Source organism: Scyliorhinus torazame, chromosome 29 (assembly GCF_047496885.1).
Source record: "Scyliorhinus torazame isolate Kashiwa2021f chromosome 29, sScyTor2.1, whole genome shotgun sequence".
In the NCBI taxonomy this organism is placed as follows: Eukaryota; Metazoa; Chordata; class Chondrichthyes; order Carcharhiniformes; family Scyliorhinidae; genus Scyliorhinus; species Scyliorhinus torazame.
In genome coordinates this window covers 32,806,263-32,823,857 of record NC_092735.1, presented here as the reverse complement: position 1 = coordinate 32,823,857, position 17,595 = coordinate 32,806,263, and the positions used below count along the sequence as shown (strand labels likewise).

Genomic DNA, 17,595 nt, shown 5'->3' with positions numbered 1-17,595 from the left:
AAAGATTGTGTTTCCCCACTTTTTCAGGAAGAGAGCTCCAAAGGCTCGTCTTCCGTCCACTGTTTTTTTAGGAATTTCTGTGCGTGGACAGCGTTGAGCAGAACAGATTGGACGAGGCTGACCTGCCCCAGACAAGCCACAGAGAATACACAAACCAGCTGACAAATTGGGGCAATGCGAAATGGATTTGTGACGAATATCAAACAGAAAGCTATTGCTCAGTCACTGTTAAATGGGATGTGGAGCTTTCTCCCCAAATCTAAGAACTGTAGACCTTTTATATGGTCTTACTACTCTAATTTAACAAATAAAATATTTTTGTTTGTGTTTTGTCTTTTTTATTATTTTTTGTTTTTTGTGGTGTTTTGTTGGTGAATTGATGACCTGTACGTTTATCGACACGTACAGGAGTTAAGCCACCATCCGCCACTGACACTGGCGTGATGCTGGGTGTGACAACCAAGCAAAAGAACATAAAGTAACTGATGGATAAAACAAACGAGGGGAGTGCCCCAAAACAACGGGTGGAGCACAGCCCAAAGAGAACGAGAAAGGAAACAAAAACTTATCAAAAACCCGTCAAATTAAAGTGTGAGAATCGGGGTGGATAAGGCAATCCAACCCCTGCGGTGCCCACTGAGCACGGAACGCCTCGAGTGTGCCCGTGGACACCGCGTGCTCCCGCTCCAGGGACACCAGGCCGTGAACGAGGCCGCGGAAGATGGGCAGACAGTCAGGCTGGACGACCCCCTCGGTCGCCCGCTGCCTGGACCTATAAATGGCAAGTTTGGCCAGGCCCAGGAAATGAAATGAAAATCGCTTGTCACAAGTAGGCTTCAAATGAAGTTCCTGTGAAAAGCCCCTAGTCGCCACATTCCGGTGCCTGTTCGGGGAGGCTGGATTGGGAATAGAACCTAGCTGCTGGCCTGCTTTCAAAGCCAGCGATTTAGCCCTATGCTAGCAGGTTCACGAGGAGGTCCTCCGCCTTCCCGGCCCCCTCCGCACCGGATGTCCGTAGATCAGGAGTATGGGGCTGAAGTGCAAAGGAAACCTCAACAACACTGTCAAGAAACCAAAAAGGGAGTGCAGCCTGGGACAGACAACATAAACGTGCTCCACGGTCTGCACCAGGCTGCAAAAGTGGCAGGTCTCTGGCAAAGCCGTGAAGTGGTTCTTAGAGCTGTAGACACCAATGATTTCCCCCTGGTCTCAAAACATCCAAGTCTACTTTTGTCTAGGCTTATTAATTTGTGGGCCGTGGTTGCTGCTTGCAAGGCCAATACTTGTTGCCCGTGGCTTTCTCGGCCATTTCGGAGGAGCAGTTATGGGTCAACCACATTGCTGTGGGTCTGGTGTCACATGTAGGGCCAGACTGGGTGTCAATAGCTGCCGTGGACATTTTAATCACAGAAAACGGTTCAATTTTCAAGGACTAAGAGCAGTCTGGGAGAATTTGTGTTTTAAAAGACGTCAGCCGGAAATTCCAGTCCCACTCGCTTCCCGGCAATGAGAGAAGTCAACTGTAAATCCAATTGACAATGTCGGGACCGGTAGAAAAATAGAGCAGCCACCTCCTCCCCACCCCCCAACCAAAAAAGACACAGCGGGTGTTCGGTAAACCCCACCCACTGACTCTTAAAGGATCAATGCAAGACTGACCGCTATTCCTGGAAAAACAGCTTTTTACCAGAACGATAACTGTAGTGAAGGTAAACACTTGGCAACATGGACGGCACTGTCGCACAGTGGTTAGCACTGTTGCTTCACAACACCAGGGACCCGGCCTCGATTCCCGGCTTGGGTCACTGGCTGTGTGAAGTCTGCACATTCTCTCTGCGGCTCCGTTTGTTTCCTCTGGATGCTCCAGCTTCCTCCCACATGTCCCGAAAATGTGCTTACTAGGTCAATTGGACATTCCGAATTCTGTGTAACCGAACAACGGCCAGAATGCAACTATTTTCACAGTAACTTCATTGCCGTGTTAATGTAACAGATATTTCGGTGAGTTGAACAGTTCAACTGTGGCCATTGGAATAGGGGGGGGGGGGGGGAAGGGTGCTGGGCTTGATCAACTGTGCACACCTCCCACCCCAGTGATTAACAGGCAGAGCTACTTTTCCAAACTGGACATTCCAGATGTTGTCTAAACTACTCCTTGTACAGCTGTTTCAGATCCTCTACCCCCCCCCCCCTCTCCATTCCAGCCCCTCTTGGGGATAAAGAATAAAGTTCGATTAGCCCTGTTAGACATCTAGAAATCTTTGTGAACCAATCATATCAGCTACAGAATTACACAGGGAAACAAATCTGGTCAGTGACATTTATTTTCAAATGCAGCAACATGGCAGAACAGAAATTTAGCACAGAATAAAACAACCACAAGTTGGACCACTCTTCACTGCTAAAGGATCAAAGTCAGTCAACCCAGGGTGAGCTTGTCAAACAGGTACTCTCCCGTGCCATTCTCAGGGGCTCCCAGTCTCTTCAGGTTGGTGATGTGATCTCCGAGCTTCTTGATCATCTTCACTTGTTCATCCAAGTAGTGAGACTCCAGGAAGTCACAAAGCTGAATCAGGAGGACAGAAGAGAAATTAGTGGGGATCTTCCCCAGATGAAAATTGTTCCCCCCCTCAAGATGGTAAATCTGATGCACGTGGGTGTGGTGGGCAGATTTAGCCAGAATTACCCACAAAAGTGGCAATTCACCCATTCTCCTGGGGAGTGAAAAGAAACATTGATGCCTCAGAATGGAATTTAGTCAAACCCAGCAATGGGAAACCTAAAATAATTCTGCGAATGACGACAGATTCCAACATCACTGGATAAGGAAACAAAATTCAACTCACATGAGGGTCGGTGTTCCCAGAGGAGAGTTTGTGCAGATCCAGCAGACTCTGGTTCACATTCGTCTCCATCTGCAGAGCTCTCTGCATTGCCTCCAGACCGTTGCTCCACTCATCCTGCTCTGGTTTCTGGAAGGGGAAAGAGAGAAAGGTCTTTTTTGTGCTGCACTAAGAATGTTGTGTAATGTGTGTTTAAATCATGGAAGGTAACATTGGAGACCATTAGCTCTTGGGGCTAAAGTAAAAAAGGCAGGATGATCAGCCACGATGGTAATGAATGGCAGAGCAGGCTCGAAGGCCGAATGCCTCCTCCTGCCTTTATTGTCTATGTTTCCATTGCTGGCAGTAGATCAGTCCATTGGCTTGGCAGAGCTAAAGAAACTCCATTCCTGCTAAGTCAATGTCTTGCGAAGTCCTGACTTTATCAATGAGTCATAGCGAGAGCCCACATTTTCCACACTATTCCTAGTTTCGCCCCACAATGGTTGAACCAATACTTTTTGGAGCACCCATTTATTGATCCTCAGTATTCACTCATTCAAGTGCGTCAAAGGTGAAATCATCTTTTATCTGTTATCACACACTCCATTTTACTGCTGCTCACATTCTAGAGGGTGGAGTAGCAAGATTTGAAAGTACAAAAAGAAAAGACACTTAAATTGCATCACCACAGAAGGCTGTTAAATTCCAACCTTGACATCCTCCAGGATGATGCGGCCTCCACGTTTATTCTGGAATTCCATCAGTTTCTCAGCGTGTTCCCGTTCCTCATGTGACTGCTCCTTGAAAAACTCAGCAAAGTGACGCAGGGCAACATCATCCCGGTCAAAGTAAGAGGACTGCAGGTAGAGACAGTGGAAAAGAGGCAGGTCAGACCCCCAGCTATCAGATTCACCCCACCCTTCCTTGACCTCAATACTGGCCTCCAATTAGGGGACCAGAGTTTTAGTTTTTATCAGAATCCTGGAGTTAATTATAGATCCAAACTGGAAACAGCAATTCTAAAATAGGGACAAACACCTGCCTGGAGTGTTCAATCTATTCAGTCTGGGGAGGGAATATATCTAAAGCCAACTCATTAACCTAGAGAAACTCTACCTGCTCAGAAAGCAACAAGGCCACAGTCTTAAATTGAAAATAGGACTCCCAAAAATGTAAAACTCACCATTGAGAGGTAAACATAGGAGGAATAGAGCTCCAGGTTGATCTGCTTGTTAACAGCATCCTCACAGTCCTTGTGGTAGTTCTGACGCACTTGGGAAGCCATCTTACTGGTTAAGAGTCAAAGTCAAACAGCAACAACAGGACCTGTGGCCTCACAAGCTCTTGTATTTATACAACTGGGACATCCTGCATTCAAACAGGGAATGACTCCACCAATGATGATTGACAATGCCTGATAGCCAATCAGAAATCTGCCATGAATCGAGGCACCAATTAATCAATGAGAGGGGGTTGGGTGTGATACCCAGAGCCAATCAGGTCTGTGGAATACAGGAAAGATCAGGATGGTTACTCTGTGATTGGGCCATTCAACCCTTCAAACATTTCCCCCCGTTCATATTGTGACTGGATTGAATTCTAACTCTGTAAACACGTCTCAGTCCCATTTGCCCCACACACAACAAAAATCTAACAACCTCAGCGTTGAAATGTTAAAATGACCTCTGACATTTTGGGTGACAGAGTTCCAGATTTCCATCATTCTTTGTTGAATAAATGCCTCCGAGATTCACTCCTGAACAAGCTGGTTCTGACGTTAAGGCTGCGCCCACTTCCCACCTGGGGAAGGCCTCCTTCTGCCATGTGGAGATTCTCTGATTCTCTCTGGTTTCGCTCTATCCACCCTATCAAATCCAATAATCATCTTCAACACGTCCCCTAATTCTAGACTCTGTGATTGAAAGACCAGTCGATGCAAACGGTCTTCATCATTGAACCCTTTTAGCGACGATTCCGTTCCGGTGAATCTTTTCTGCATCTCCACCAAAGCCAATTTATCCAAACTGGACACAGTGTTCCAGATGTGGTCTAAGCTGCTCTTTATACAGCTGTTTCAGAGCCTCTGCCTCTCTCTATTCCAGCCAACGATGATGAAGAATAAAATTCCATTTGCCTATTTAATTTGTTTTTGTAGCCGTCACGCAAACTTCTGGACAAGGAGGCAGGGTGGACCATTCGGCCCCTCGAACCTGCACCACCATTTAATAAGGCCTTGACTGATCTGATAAAGACACCAAACCTCCCCCCGATAACCTTTGACCCCCCGTTCCCACCCCCTCTTACCACGAATCTATCTGCCTCTGCCGTAAAAATATTCAAAGATTGTGCTTCCCCACTTTTTCAGGAAGAGAGCTCGAAAGACTCGTCTTCCGTCCACTGGTTTTTTAGGAATTTCTGTGCGTGGACAGCGTTGAGCAGAACAGATTGGACGAGGCTGACCTGCCCCAGACAAGCCACAGAGAATACACAAAGCAGCTGACAAATTGGGGCAATGCAAAATGGATTTGTGGCGAATATCAAACAGAAAGCTATTGCTCAGTCACTGTTAAATGGGATGTGGAGCTTTCTCCCCAAATCTAAGAACTGTAGACCTTTTACATGGTCTTACTACTCTAATTTAACAAATAAAAAATATTTTTCTTTCTGTGTTTTGTCTTTTTTATTATGTTTTGTTTTTTGTGGTGTTTTGTTGGTGAATTGATGATTTGTACGTTTATCTACACGTACAGGAGTTAAGCCAGCATCCGCCACTGACACTGGCGTGACGCTGGGTGTGACAACCAAGCAAAAGAACAGAAAGTAACTGATGGATAAAACAAAACCCATCAAATTAAAGTGTGAAAATCGGGGTGGATAAGGCAATCCATAAGTCCATAAGACATAGGAGCGGAAGTAAGGCCATTCGGCCCATCGAGTCCACTCCACCATTCAATCATGGCTGATTTCAACTCTATTTACCCGCTCTCTCTCCATAGCCCTTAATTCCTCGAGAAATCAAGAATTTATCAACTTCTGTCTTAAAGACACTCAACGTCCCGGCCTCCACCGCCCTCTGTGGCAATGAATTCCACAGACCCACCACTCTCTGGCTGAATAAATTTCTCCTCATCTCTGTTCTAAAGTGACTCCCTTTTATTCAAAAGCTGTGCCCCCGGGTCCTAGTCTCCCTTGCTAATGGAAACAACTTCCCTACGTCCACCCTATCTAAGCCATTCATTATCTTGTAAGTTTCTATTAGATCTCCCCTCAACCTCCTAAACTCCAATGAATATAATCCCAGGATCCTCAGACGTTCATCGTATGTTAGGCCTACCATTCCTGGGATCATCCGTGTGAATCTCCACTGGACCCGCTCCAGTGCCAGTATGTCCTTCCTGAGGTGTGGGGCCCAAAATTGCTCACAGTATTCTAAATGGGGCCTAACTAATGCTTTATAAAGCTTCAGAAGTACATCCCTGCTTTTATATTCCAAGCCTCTTGAGATGAATGACAACATTGCATTTACTTTCTTAATTACGGACTCAACCTGCAAGTTTACCTTTAGAGAATCCTGGACTAGGACTCCCAAGTCCCTTTGCGCTTCAGCATAATGAATTTTGTCACCGTTTAGAAAATAGTCCATGCCTCTATTCTTTTTTCCAAAGTGCAAGACCTCGCACTTGCCCACGTTGAATTTCATCAGCCAGTTCTTGGACCACTCTCCTAAACGGTCTAAATCTTTCTGCAGCCTCCCCACCTCCTCCATACTACCTGCCCCTCCACCTATCTTTGTATCATCGGCAAACTTAGCCAGAATGCCCCCAGTTCCGTCATCTAGATCATTAATATATAAAGAGAACAGCTGTGGCCCCAACACTGAACCCTGCGGGACACCACTCGTCACCGTTTGCCATTCCGAAAAATAACCTTTTATCCCAACTCTCTGCCTTCTGTCTTGACAGCCAATCGTCAATCCATGTTAGTACCTTGCCTCGAATACCATGGGCCCTTATTTTACTCAGCAGTCTCCCGTGAGGCACCTTATCAAAGGCCTTTTGGAAGTCAAGATAGATAACATCCATTGGCTCTCCTTGGTCTAACCTATTTGTTATCTCTTCAAAGAACTCTAACAGGTTTGTCAGGCACGACCTCCCCTTACTAAATACATGCTGACTTGTCCTAATCCGACCCTGCACTTCCAAGAATTTAGAAATCTCATCCTTAACAATGGATTCTAGAATCTTGCCAACAACCGAGGTTAGGCTAATTGGCCTATAATTTTCCATCTTTTTCCTTGTTCCCTTCTTGAACGGGGGGTTACAACAGCGATTTTCCAATCCTCTGGGACTTTCCCTGACTCCAGTGCCTTTTGAAAGATCGTAAATAACGCCTCCACTATTTCTTCAGCTATCTCCTTTAGAACTCTAGGATGTAGCCCATCTGGGCCCGGAGATTTATCAATTTTTAGACCTCTTAGTTTCTCTAGCACTTTCTCCTTTGTGATGGCTACCATATTCAACTCTGCCCCCTGACTCTCCTGAATTGTTGGGATATTACTCATGTCTTCTACTGTGAAGACTGACGCAAAGTACTTATTTAGTTCCTCAGCTATTTCCTTGTCTCCCATCACTAGATTACCAGCGTCATTTTGGAGTGGCCCAATGTCAACTTTTGCCTCCCGTTTGTTTTTAATGTATTTAAAGAAACTTTTACTATCATTCCTAATGTTACTGGCTAGCCTACCTTCATAATTGATCCTCTCTTTCCTTATTTCTCTCTTTGTTTTCCTCTGTTTGTTTTTGCAGCCTTCCCAATCTTCTGACTTCCCACTATACTTTGCCACATTATAGGCTTTCTCTTTTGCTTTGATGCATTCCCTAACTTCCTTTGCCAGCCATGGCTGCCTAATCCCCCCTCTGATATTCTTTGGGATGAACCTCTGTACTGTGTCCTCAATTACTCCCAGAAACTCCTGCCATTGCTGTTCTACTGTCTTTCCCACTAGGCTCTGCTCCCAGTCGATTTTCGTCAGTTCCTCCCTCATGCCCCTGTAGTTACCTTTATTTAACTGTAACACCTTTACATCTGATTCTACCTTCTTTCTTTAAAATTGGAGATTGAATTCTACCATATTATGATCACTGCCTCCTAAGTGTTCCCTTACTTTAAGATCTTTAATCAAGTCTGGCTCATTACATAACACTAAGTCCAGAATGGCCTGTTCCCTCGTGGCTCCATCACAAGCTGTACCAAAAAGCCCTCCTGTAAACATTCAATGAATTCCCTTTCCTTGGGTCCACTGGCAGCATTAATTACCCAGTTCACCTGCATATTGAAGTCCCCCATGATCACTGTGACCTTGCCTTTCTGACATGCACTTTCTATTTCGTGGTGCATTTTGTGCCCCCGGTCCTGACCACTGTTAGGAGGCCTGTACATAACTCCCATTATGGTTTTTTTGCCTTTGTGGTTCCTCAACTCTACCCACACAGACTCCACATCATCTGACCCTATGTCGTTTAGTGCTATTGATTTAATTTCATTCCTAATTAACAAGGCAACCCCGCCCCCTCTGCCCACCTCTCTGTCTTTTCGATAGGTTGTGAATCCCTGGATGTTTAAATGCCAGTCCTGAACCCCCTGCAACCTCGTCTCGGTGATGCCCACCACATCACACCTGCCAGTCACAATCTGGGCCACAAGCTCATCTACCTTGTTCCATACACTGCGCGCATTTAAATATAGCACCTTTAATTCTCTATTGACCGTCCCTTTTTGTTTTCTTAGTGTGGTGGACCTTGGTTTACTGAGCCTTTCCCACTGTCATATTTTGTGGGATGGGGACTCTCGTAACATCTTCTGAGTTCTGTCTTTTCGTGCTTTTTTGTATTCCTAAGCAGCTACGCTTCCCACTGATTACTTCACCTCTTGGTTCCCTGACTTTCCCTTCCCCCCTGTAAGGTTTTCGGGCAATTCGGCCCTTTTTGGACTGCCCAAGGATAAAACCCAGAGACTGTAAACTGGACACTTTTCAGCCAAGGGAACGTAACCAAATTTCCCAGCAGGCTTGGTCCGCTGAGCCGAGTAGGGGCATAGGTATTTACAAACCCCCCCCCAGGAGCTACAAGGAAGAAGGAGCCAGACAACTAGATAAGATTAAAACACAGACAAAGGGGCACGGGAATACACAAGGGGCCTGCCTGCAAGCAGGACAATGGGATGGTCATAGCCCCATGCAGATGTAAATGACTTTGCCTCCACCAGAGCAGAATCCAATCAACACCCCATCAACATAGCAGCGATCTCCAGAGCAGATGGAAGACTTTGAAAATCTTCACAAGGGAGCTCAACCTCGTTATCTCAAAAAGCAGACTGGAGGCGGACCTAGGGGAGGTACTCCCATCTTGACAGGTCTGACCGGCTCAAAGGGGGCAGGACCAGCGGGAACTTTAAACCTTATGGATTCAATGCAAAAGGGGCTGGCTGAACACAGGAAAAAGCCAGGTAAAACGGACATAAAAGGTGCTGTGTTTCGATTGAGGGTCTCTTGGCTTGACCTCTCCACCTTTGACTTGACCTCCTGCAGCCTGTGACCGTAAGTACCCTGCAGCAGCGTGCGAAACTCCCTTGACTTTGATAGTGGTTGAGGCTTTGGGGAAGGGGACTTGATTTGCGTTTTGTGTCATTGCTAAAATTGTGTAACAATAAGATTTTACGTTGTGTCCGTTATAGTACTTTCTGAATAGACTTAGTTTGTGTTAGAGTTTAAGATTTTATTATAATTTCTTCTGTTTGATGATTTTGACCTGGGTTTTGCAATAAACCTCGATTTGCTGATAATTGGAGTCGTTTAAATTCTTCAATCTCTCACCAGCGATCTCTGACCAAGTCATTGTTAAGATATTCCTCACCTTAATTCCGGGGTCGAGAATCTGGGGTCATCTTGAACGATTCGAACCCGTTCACTCAGGACAGGCTGCTGGTTAGGTAATAAACAGCAGTGTCCTATTCTCTCTCTTGGGAAAGCTACTCCAGCGAAGTAGGAACCGGGTGGGTGTTGCACCACCGGCAAGAGAGAGAATCACCTGGGCAGTGGTGGGGGTCTGGATATCTGTGTGATATAAGCCTCAGGCTTCCGGTTAGGGATAAACGGCAGGCTTGATTCAGTGCTCTCTTCCGTGGAGGTGTCCCAGTGCGGCATCCCCTGGTCTCTGAAGTTTCAGTGCCAGCTGGAGAGAGACACACACAGATACTCAAACCCCAGATATCGGCCCAGTAGTGGAGTAGCAGAGATGGAACCCTCTACACCCCCCAACCTCTAGTTTAAAGTCCTATTGACCACCCTATTTACTCTTTTCGCCAGAACACTGGTCCCAGCTCAGTTCAAGTGGAGACCATCCCAACGGTATAGGTCCCCCCTGTCCCAAAACTGATGCCAGTGTCCCATGAAAAGGAACCCCTCTTTCCCACGCCACTCTTTCAGCCACGTGTTAACTTCCCGTATTCTTGCCTCCCTATGCCAATTTGCACGTGGCTCGGGCAGTAATCCGGAGATTATTACCCTTAAGGACCTGTTTTTTAAATTTGAATCCTAGCTCTTTATAATCTCTAAACAGGTCCTCTTTCCTAGACTTGCCTATGTTGTTGGTACTGACATGGACCACAACAATTGGATCCTCCTCCTCCCTCTCCAGTATCCTTTCAAGCCGGTCAGAGATGTCCCGCACCCTAGCACCGGGCAGGCAACATACCATGCAGGACTCTTTATCCTGCTCACAAAGGATACTATCTATCCCCCTGATAATAGAATCCCCTACAACTACAACTTGCCTATTTACTCCCTCCCCTTGAATGGCCTGCTGAACCATGGTGCCTTGGTCAGCTGACTCATCCTTCCTGCAGCCCTGTTCGTCATCCACACAGGGAGCAAGTGCCTCATACCTGTTGGACAGAGTCAAGGGCTGAGGCTCCCGAGTTCCTGAGTGCTGGTTCCCTTTACCTGCCTGACTTGCAGTCACACCCTGCTGTCCCTGGCCACTGGCAGGATTTAAACGACTTACTCTGACAGGTGTGACTGCCTCCTGAAACAGTGTCCACATAAGTCTCCCCCTCCCGGATGTACCTCAGTGTTTGAAGTTCAGACTCCAGCTCATCAACTCTGAGCCAGAGCTCTTTGAGCAGCCAACACTTACTGCAGATGTGAACGCTGCAGCTCGCAATGGGATCTGCCAGCTCCCACATCAAGCAGCTCAAGCACATCACCTGACCAGCCATCACTAATTAATTAATTAGTTTAATTTAAGTTTACGAGTTTAGCTGTGTTTTTAAAAAAATTCGGGGTAGATTTGCTATCAACCAATCAGATCACAGCTTCCCTCGGACATCACTTTTGGAAAAAAAAACTGGAAAACAGGAAGTAACGTTAGGGTTTTATACACAGAGACTGCTCCTCCTCCTCCGAACGGCTCCCGAAATTAGGCCCGAAGAAAGAGAACAAAACAGTAGGGAAAAAGCACCTTCTCCCACTCTTCACCGAATTACCTCACTGCGCCAAATTACCAAATTCTCACTCTGTCTGTGTCTCACTCACTCAGGCTGTGTCTCCTTGACCTGCCCAATGCTTACTAAGTGCTTTCTGTCTGTCTTTTATACAGACTTTAGGATGACTCACACTGTATTCTTCTCTTTGAAGTTTTAATGTGTACCTTTGTGCCCCTTAACAGGCCTCAGGTGACTGCCAGATAACTGCCTCTCAGCAATTAGGGTGGGGGCAGCTTCAGCCAATCAGACACTAATCTACACTGCACTTTTAACTGAAAAACAGCAAAATTAGATTAACTACTTACCTTTCCTGGTTACCTCACTGCACCAAATTACCAAATTCTCACTCTGTCTGTGTCTCACTCACTCAGGCTGTGTCTCCTTGACCTGCGCAATCCAACCCCTGCGGTGCCCACCGAGCACGGAACGCCTCGAGTGTGCCCGTGGACACCGCATGCTCCCGCTCCAGGAACACCCGGCCGCGAACGAGGCCGAGGAAGATGGGCAGACAGTCAGGCTGGACGACCGCCTCGGTCGCCCGCTGCCTGGACCTATAAATGGCAAGTTTCGCCAGGCAATGAAATGAAAATAGCTTGTCACAAGTTGGCTTCAAATGAAGTTACTGAGAAAAAACCCTAGTCACCACATTCTGGTGCCTATTCTGGGAGGCTGGATTGGGAATTGAACCGTGCTGCTGGCCTGCCTTGGGCTGCGTTCATAGCCAGCGATTTAGCCCTGTGCTAGGAGGTTTACGAGGAGGTCCTCCGCCTTCCCGGCCCCTCTCCGCACCGGATGTCCGGAGATCAGGTGCGTGGGGCTGAAGTGCAAAGAAAACCTCAACAACACTGTCAAGAAACCAAAAAGGGAGTGCAGCCTCGGACAGACAACATAAACGTGCTCCACGGTCTCCACCAGGCCACAAAAGTGGCAGGTCTCTGGCAAAGCCGTGAAGTGGTTCTAAGAGCTGTAGACACCAATGATTTCCCCCTTGTCTCAAAACTTCCAAGTCTACTTTTTTCTTGGCTTATTAATTTGTGGGCCGTGGTTGCTGCTTGCAAAGCCAATACTTGTTGCCTGTGGCTTTCTCGGCCATTTCGGAGGAGCAGTTATGGGTCAACCACATTGCTGTGGGTCTGGTGTCACATGTAGGGCCAGACTGGGTGTAAATAGCTGCCGTGGACATTTTAATCACAGAAAACGGTTCAATTTTCAAGGACGAAGAGCAGTCTGGGAGAATTGGGGTTTTAAAAGACGCCAGCAGGAAATTCCGGTCCCACGGGCATCCCGGCAACAAGGAGAGAAGTCAGCGGGAAATCCAATTGACAACGGCGGGTCCCGTAGAAAAATAGTCGGGCCACCTCCCCCACACCCCGCCGCAAAAACCAAAATACACAGCAGGTGTTCGGTAAACCCCACCGACTGCCACCCCACCCATTGCCTTTTAAAGGATCAATGCAAGACTGACCGCTATTCCTGCAAAAACAGCTGTTTACCAGAAAGATAACCGTAGTGAAGGTAAACACTTGGGAACATGGACGGCCTTGTTGCACAGTGGTTAGCACTGTTGCTTCACAACGCCAGGGACCTGTGAGATTCCCGGCTTGGGGCAGTTTCTGTGTGGAGTCTGCACATTCCCACATTGCTCTGGGTGCTCCAGATTCCTCCCACATGTCCCGAAAAAAGTGCTTGCTAGGTGAATTGGACATTCCAAATTGTCTCACTGCAGCGGAACAGGGGCGGGAATGCGGCGGTCTTCACAGTAACTTCTTTGCAGTGTTAATGTAAGCCAACTTGTGACAATAAAGATTATATTTTGGCGATACTATTGAACATTTAAACTGGGACTGTTGGATTAGGGGTGGGGTGGGGTGTAGGGCTTTATCAACTGTGCACACCTCCCACCCCAGTGATTAACAGGCAGAACTACTTTTCCAAACTGGACATTCCAGATGTTGTCTAAACTGCTCCTTGTACAGCTGTTTCAGATCCTCTACCCCCCCCCTCTCCATTCCAGTCCCTCTTGGGGATAAAGAATAAAGTTCAATTAGCCCTGTTAGACAGCTAGAAATCTTTGTGAACCAATCATGTCAGCTACAGAATTACACAGGGAAACAAATCTGGTCAGTGACATTTATTTTCAAATGCAGCAACATGGCAGAACAAAAATTTAGCACAAAAAACAGCAACCACACGTTGGATCACTCTTCACTGCAAAACGATCAAAGTCAGTCAACCCAGGGTGAGCTTGTCAAACAGGTACTCTCCCGTGCCATTCTCAGGGGCTCCCAGTCTCTTCAGGTTGGTGATGTGATCTCCGAGCTTCTTGATCATCTTCACTTGTTCATCCAAGTAGTGAGTCTCCAGGAAGTCACAAAGCTGAATCAGGAGGACAGAAGAGAAATTAGTGTGGATCTTCCCCAGATGAAAATTCTTTCCCCCCCCCCCTCCTCCCCTCCCCCCCCCCTCCTCCCTTCTCCCCCCCCCCCTCCCTTCTCCCCCCCTCCCTTCTCCCCCCCTCCCTTCTCCCCCCCTCCCTTCTCCCCCCCTCCCTTCTCCCCCCCTCCCTTCTCCCCCCCTCCCTTCTCCCCCCCCCCCTTCTCCCCCCCCCCCTTCTCCCCCCCTCCCTTCTCCCCCCCTCCCTTCTCCCCCCCTCCCTTCTCCCCCCCTCCCTTCTCCCCCCCTCCCTTCTCCCCCCCTCCCTTCTCCCCCCCTCCCTTCTCCCCCCCTCCCTTCTCCCCCCCTCCCTTCTCCCCCCCTCCCTTCTCCCCCCCTCCCTTCTCCCCCCCTCCCTTCTCCCCCCCTCCCTTCTCCCCCCCTCCCTTCTCCCCCCCTCCCTTCTCCCCCCCCTCCCTTCTCCCCCCCCTCCCTTCTCCCCCCCTCCCTTCTCCCCCCCTCCCTTCTCCCCCCCTCCCTTCTCCCCCCCTCCCTTCTCCCCCCCTCCCTTCTCCCCCCCTCCCTTCTCCCCCCCTCCCTTCTCCCCCCCTCCCTTCTCCCCCTCCCCCCCTCCCCCCTTCCCTCCCTTCCCTCCCTTCCCCCCCCTCCCTCCCCCCCCTCTCCCTTCCCCCCCCCCCTCCCTTCCCCACCCCCCCCCCTCCCTCCCTCCCCCCCCCACCCACAAGATGGTAAAGTGGGTGTTGTGGGGAGATTGAGCCAGAATTACCCACAAAAGACAATTCACCCATTCTACTGGGGAGTGAAAAGAAACATTGATGCCTCAGAATGGAATTTAGTCAAACCCAGCAATGGGAAACCTAAAATAATTCTGCAAATGACCAGAGATTCCAACATCACTGGATAAGGAAACAAAATGCAACTCACATGAGCGTCGGTGTTCCCAGAGGAGAGTTTGTGCAGATCCAGCAGACTCTGGTTCACATTCTTCTCCATCTGCAGAGCTCTCTGCATTGCCTCCAGACCGTTGCTCCACTCATCCTGCTCTGGTTTCTGGAAGGGGAAAGAGAGAAAGGTCTTTTTTGTGCTGCACTAAGAATGTTGTGTAATCTGTGTTTAAATCATGGAAGGTAACATTGGAGACCATTAGCTCTTGGGGCTAAAGTAAAAAAGGCAGGATGATCAGCCACGATGGTAATGAAAGGCCAAGCAGGCTCGAAGGCCGAATGCCTCCTCCTGCCTTTATTTTCTATGTTTCCATTGCTGGCAGTAGATCAGTCCATTGGCTTGGCAGAGCTAAAGAAACTCCATTCCTGCTAAGTCAATGTCTTGTGAAGTCCTGACTTTATCAATGAGTCATAGCGAGAGCCCACATTTTCCACACTATTCCTAGTTTAGCCCCACAATGGTTGAACCAATACTTTTTGGAGCCAACCATTTATTGATCCTCAGTATTCACTCGTTCAAGTGCATCAAAGGTGAAATCATCTTTTATCTGTCGTCACACACTCCATTTTACTGCTGCTCACATTCTAGAGGGTGGAGTAGCAAGATTTGAAATTACAAAAAAAAAAGACACTTTAAATTGCATCACCACAGAAGGCTGTTAAATTCCAACCTTGACATCCCCCAGGATGAGGCGGCCTCCACGTTTATTTTGGAATTCCATCAGTTTCTCAGCGTGTTCCCGTTCCTCATGTGACTGCTCCTTGAAGAACTCAGCAAAGTGACGCAGGGCAACGTCATCCCGGTCAAAGTAAGAGGACTGCAGGTAGAGACAGTGGAAAAGAGGCAGGTCAGACCCCCAGCTATCAGATTCACCTCACCCTTCCTTGACCTCAATACTGGCCCCCAATTAGGGGTCCAGAGTTTTGGTTTTTTTTGAAAACTAAATTGCTTTGTCAATGCTTTTCCTCAGTATGTTGAAACTCATCCCTGTGGATGGTGGGAGGAAACCTGACCCGGAGTAAACCCACACAGTGGGTCACCAGAGGGTTCCTGCCAATGAGGCAGCAGTGGTAACCACTGTGCAAGTAATAATGCTGTTTGGATTGAAGTTTGTTGACCAGAATGAATTACATCCTTTCTCACACTAATGATGGAAAATAGAAAATCCTTCAAATTCAGTACATCAGCCAGCCAATTACATTTAATTGCTCCTCAGCGCAGGAGGCCGCCATTCAGCCCATCAAGTCTGCACCGGCTCTTGGAACAAGCACCCGATCCAAGGTCAACACCTCCACCCTATCCCCATAACCAAGTAAACCCACCCAACACTAAGGGCAATTTTGGACACTTAAGCACAATTTATCATGGCCAATCCACCTAACCTGCACATCTTTGGACTGTGGGAGGAAACCGGAGCAAACACACAAAGACACGGGGAGGATGTGCAGACTCCGCACAGACAGTGACTCAAGCCGGAATCGAACCTGGGACCCTGGAGCTGTAAAGCAATTGTGCTAACCACAATGCTATCGTGCTGCCCACGGTACCTTCAAACTAAGCATTCTACCAGAAACTTCACAGAATCCAGGAGTTAATTATAGATCCAAACTGGAAACAGCAATTCTAAAATAGGGACAAACACCTGCCTGGAGTGTTCAATCTATTCAGTCTGGGGAGGGAATATATCTAAAGCCAACTCATTAACCTAGAGAAACTCTACCTGCTCAGAAAGCAACAAAGCCATAGTCTTAAATTGAAAATAGGACTCCCAAAAATGTAAAGCTCACCATGGAGAGGTAAACATAGGAGGAATAGAGCTCCAGGTTGATCTGCTTGTTAACAGCATCCTCACAGTCCTTGTGGTAGTTCTGACGCACTTGGGAAGCCATCTTACTGGTTAAGAGTCAAAGTCAAACAGCAACAACAGGACCTCAGTCCTCACAAGCTCTTGTATTTATACAACTGGGACATCCTGAATCAAACAGGGAATGACTTCACCAATGATGATTGACAATCCCTGATAGCCAATCAGGAATCTGCCATGAATCGAGGCACCAATTAATCAATGAGAGGGGGTTGGGTGTGATACCCAGAGCCAATCAGGTCTGTGGAATACAGGAAAGATCAGGATGGTTACTCTGTGATTGGGCCATTCAACCCTTCAAACATTTTCCACCATTCATATTGTGACTGGATTGAATTCTAACTCTGTAAACACGTCTCAGTCCCATTTGCCCCACACACAACCAGATTTGTTCCAGATTTCCGTAATTCTTTGTTGAATAAATGCCTCCGAGCTTCACTCCTGAACAAGCTGGTTCTGACGTTAAGGCTGCGCCTCTCTTCCCACCTGGGGAAGGCCTCCTTCTGCCATGTGGAGATTCTCTGATTCACTCTGGTTTCGCTCTATCCACCCTATCAAATCCAATAATCATCTTCAACATGTCCCCTAATTATAGACTCTGTGATTGAAAGACCAGTCGATGCAAACGGTCTTCATCATTTAACCCTTTTAGCGACGATTCCGTTCCGGTGAATCTTTTCTCCACCAAAGCTAATTTATCCAAACTGGACACAGTGTTCCAGATGTGGTCTAAGCTGCTCTTGACACGGCTGTTTCAGAACCTCTACCTCTCTCTATTCCAGCCCCCTATGATGAAGAATAAAATTCCATGAGCCTATTTAATTTGTTTTTGTAGCCGTCACACAAACTTCTGGTGAAGGAGGTAGAGTGGACCATTCGGCCCCTCGAACCTGCACCACCATTTAACAAGGTCTTGACTGATCTGATAAAGACCTCAAACCTCCCCCCGATAACCTTTGACCCCCTGTTCCCACCCCCATTTACCAAGAATCTATCTACCTCTGCCGTAAAAATATTCAAAGATTG

At 47.6% G+C, this 17,595-nt stretch overlaps 1 protein-coding gene across 2 annotated transcripts; it reads right to left on the bottom strand.

Annotated features, from left to right (window-relative positions):
• Positions 1-2,305: 2,305 nt before the first annotated feature.
• Positions 2,306-16,617, bottom strand: LOC140403781 (ferritin heavy chain, oocyte isoform-like). Of its 2 annotated transcripts, none has more exons than XM_072491944.1 (4): positions 16,493-16,617; positions 3,536-3,682; positions 2,847-2,972; positions 2,306-2,566 (listed from the first exon to the last, which is right to left on the bottom strand). In XM_072491944.1, exons 1-4 carry the CDS (start codon positions 16,592-16,594, stop codon positions 2,420-2,422), a joined length of 522 nt encoding a protein of 173 aa, XP_072348045.1. In that variant the 5' UTR covers positions 16,595-16,617; the 3' UTR covers positions 2,306-2,419. The 2 variants fall into 2 exon arrangements, with proteins under 2 accessions (XP_072348045.1, XP_072348044.1); XM_072491943.1 differs by lacking the exon at positions 16,493-16,617 and adding an exon at positions 4,009-4,133.
• Positions 16,618-17,595: the final 978 nt, after the last annotated feature.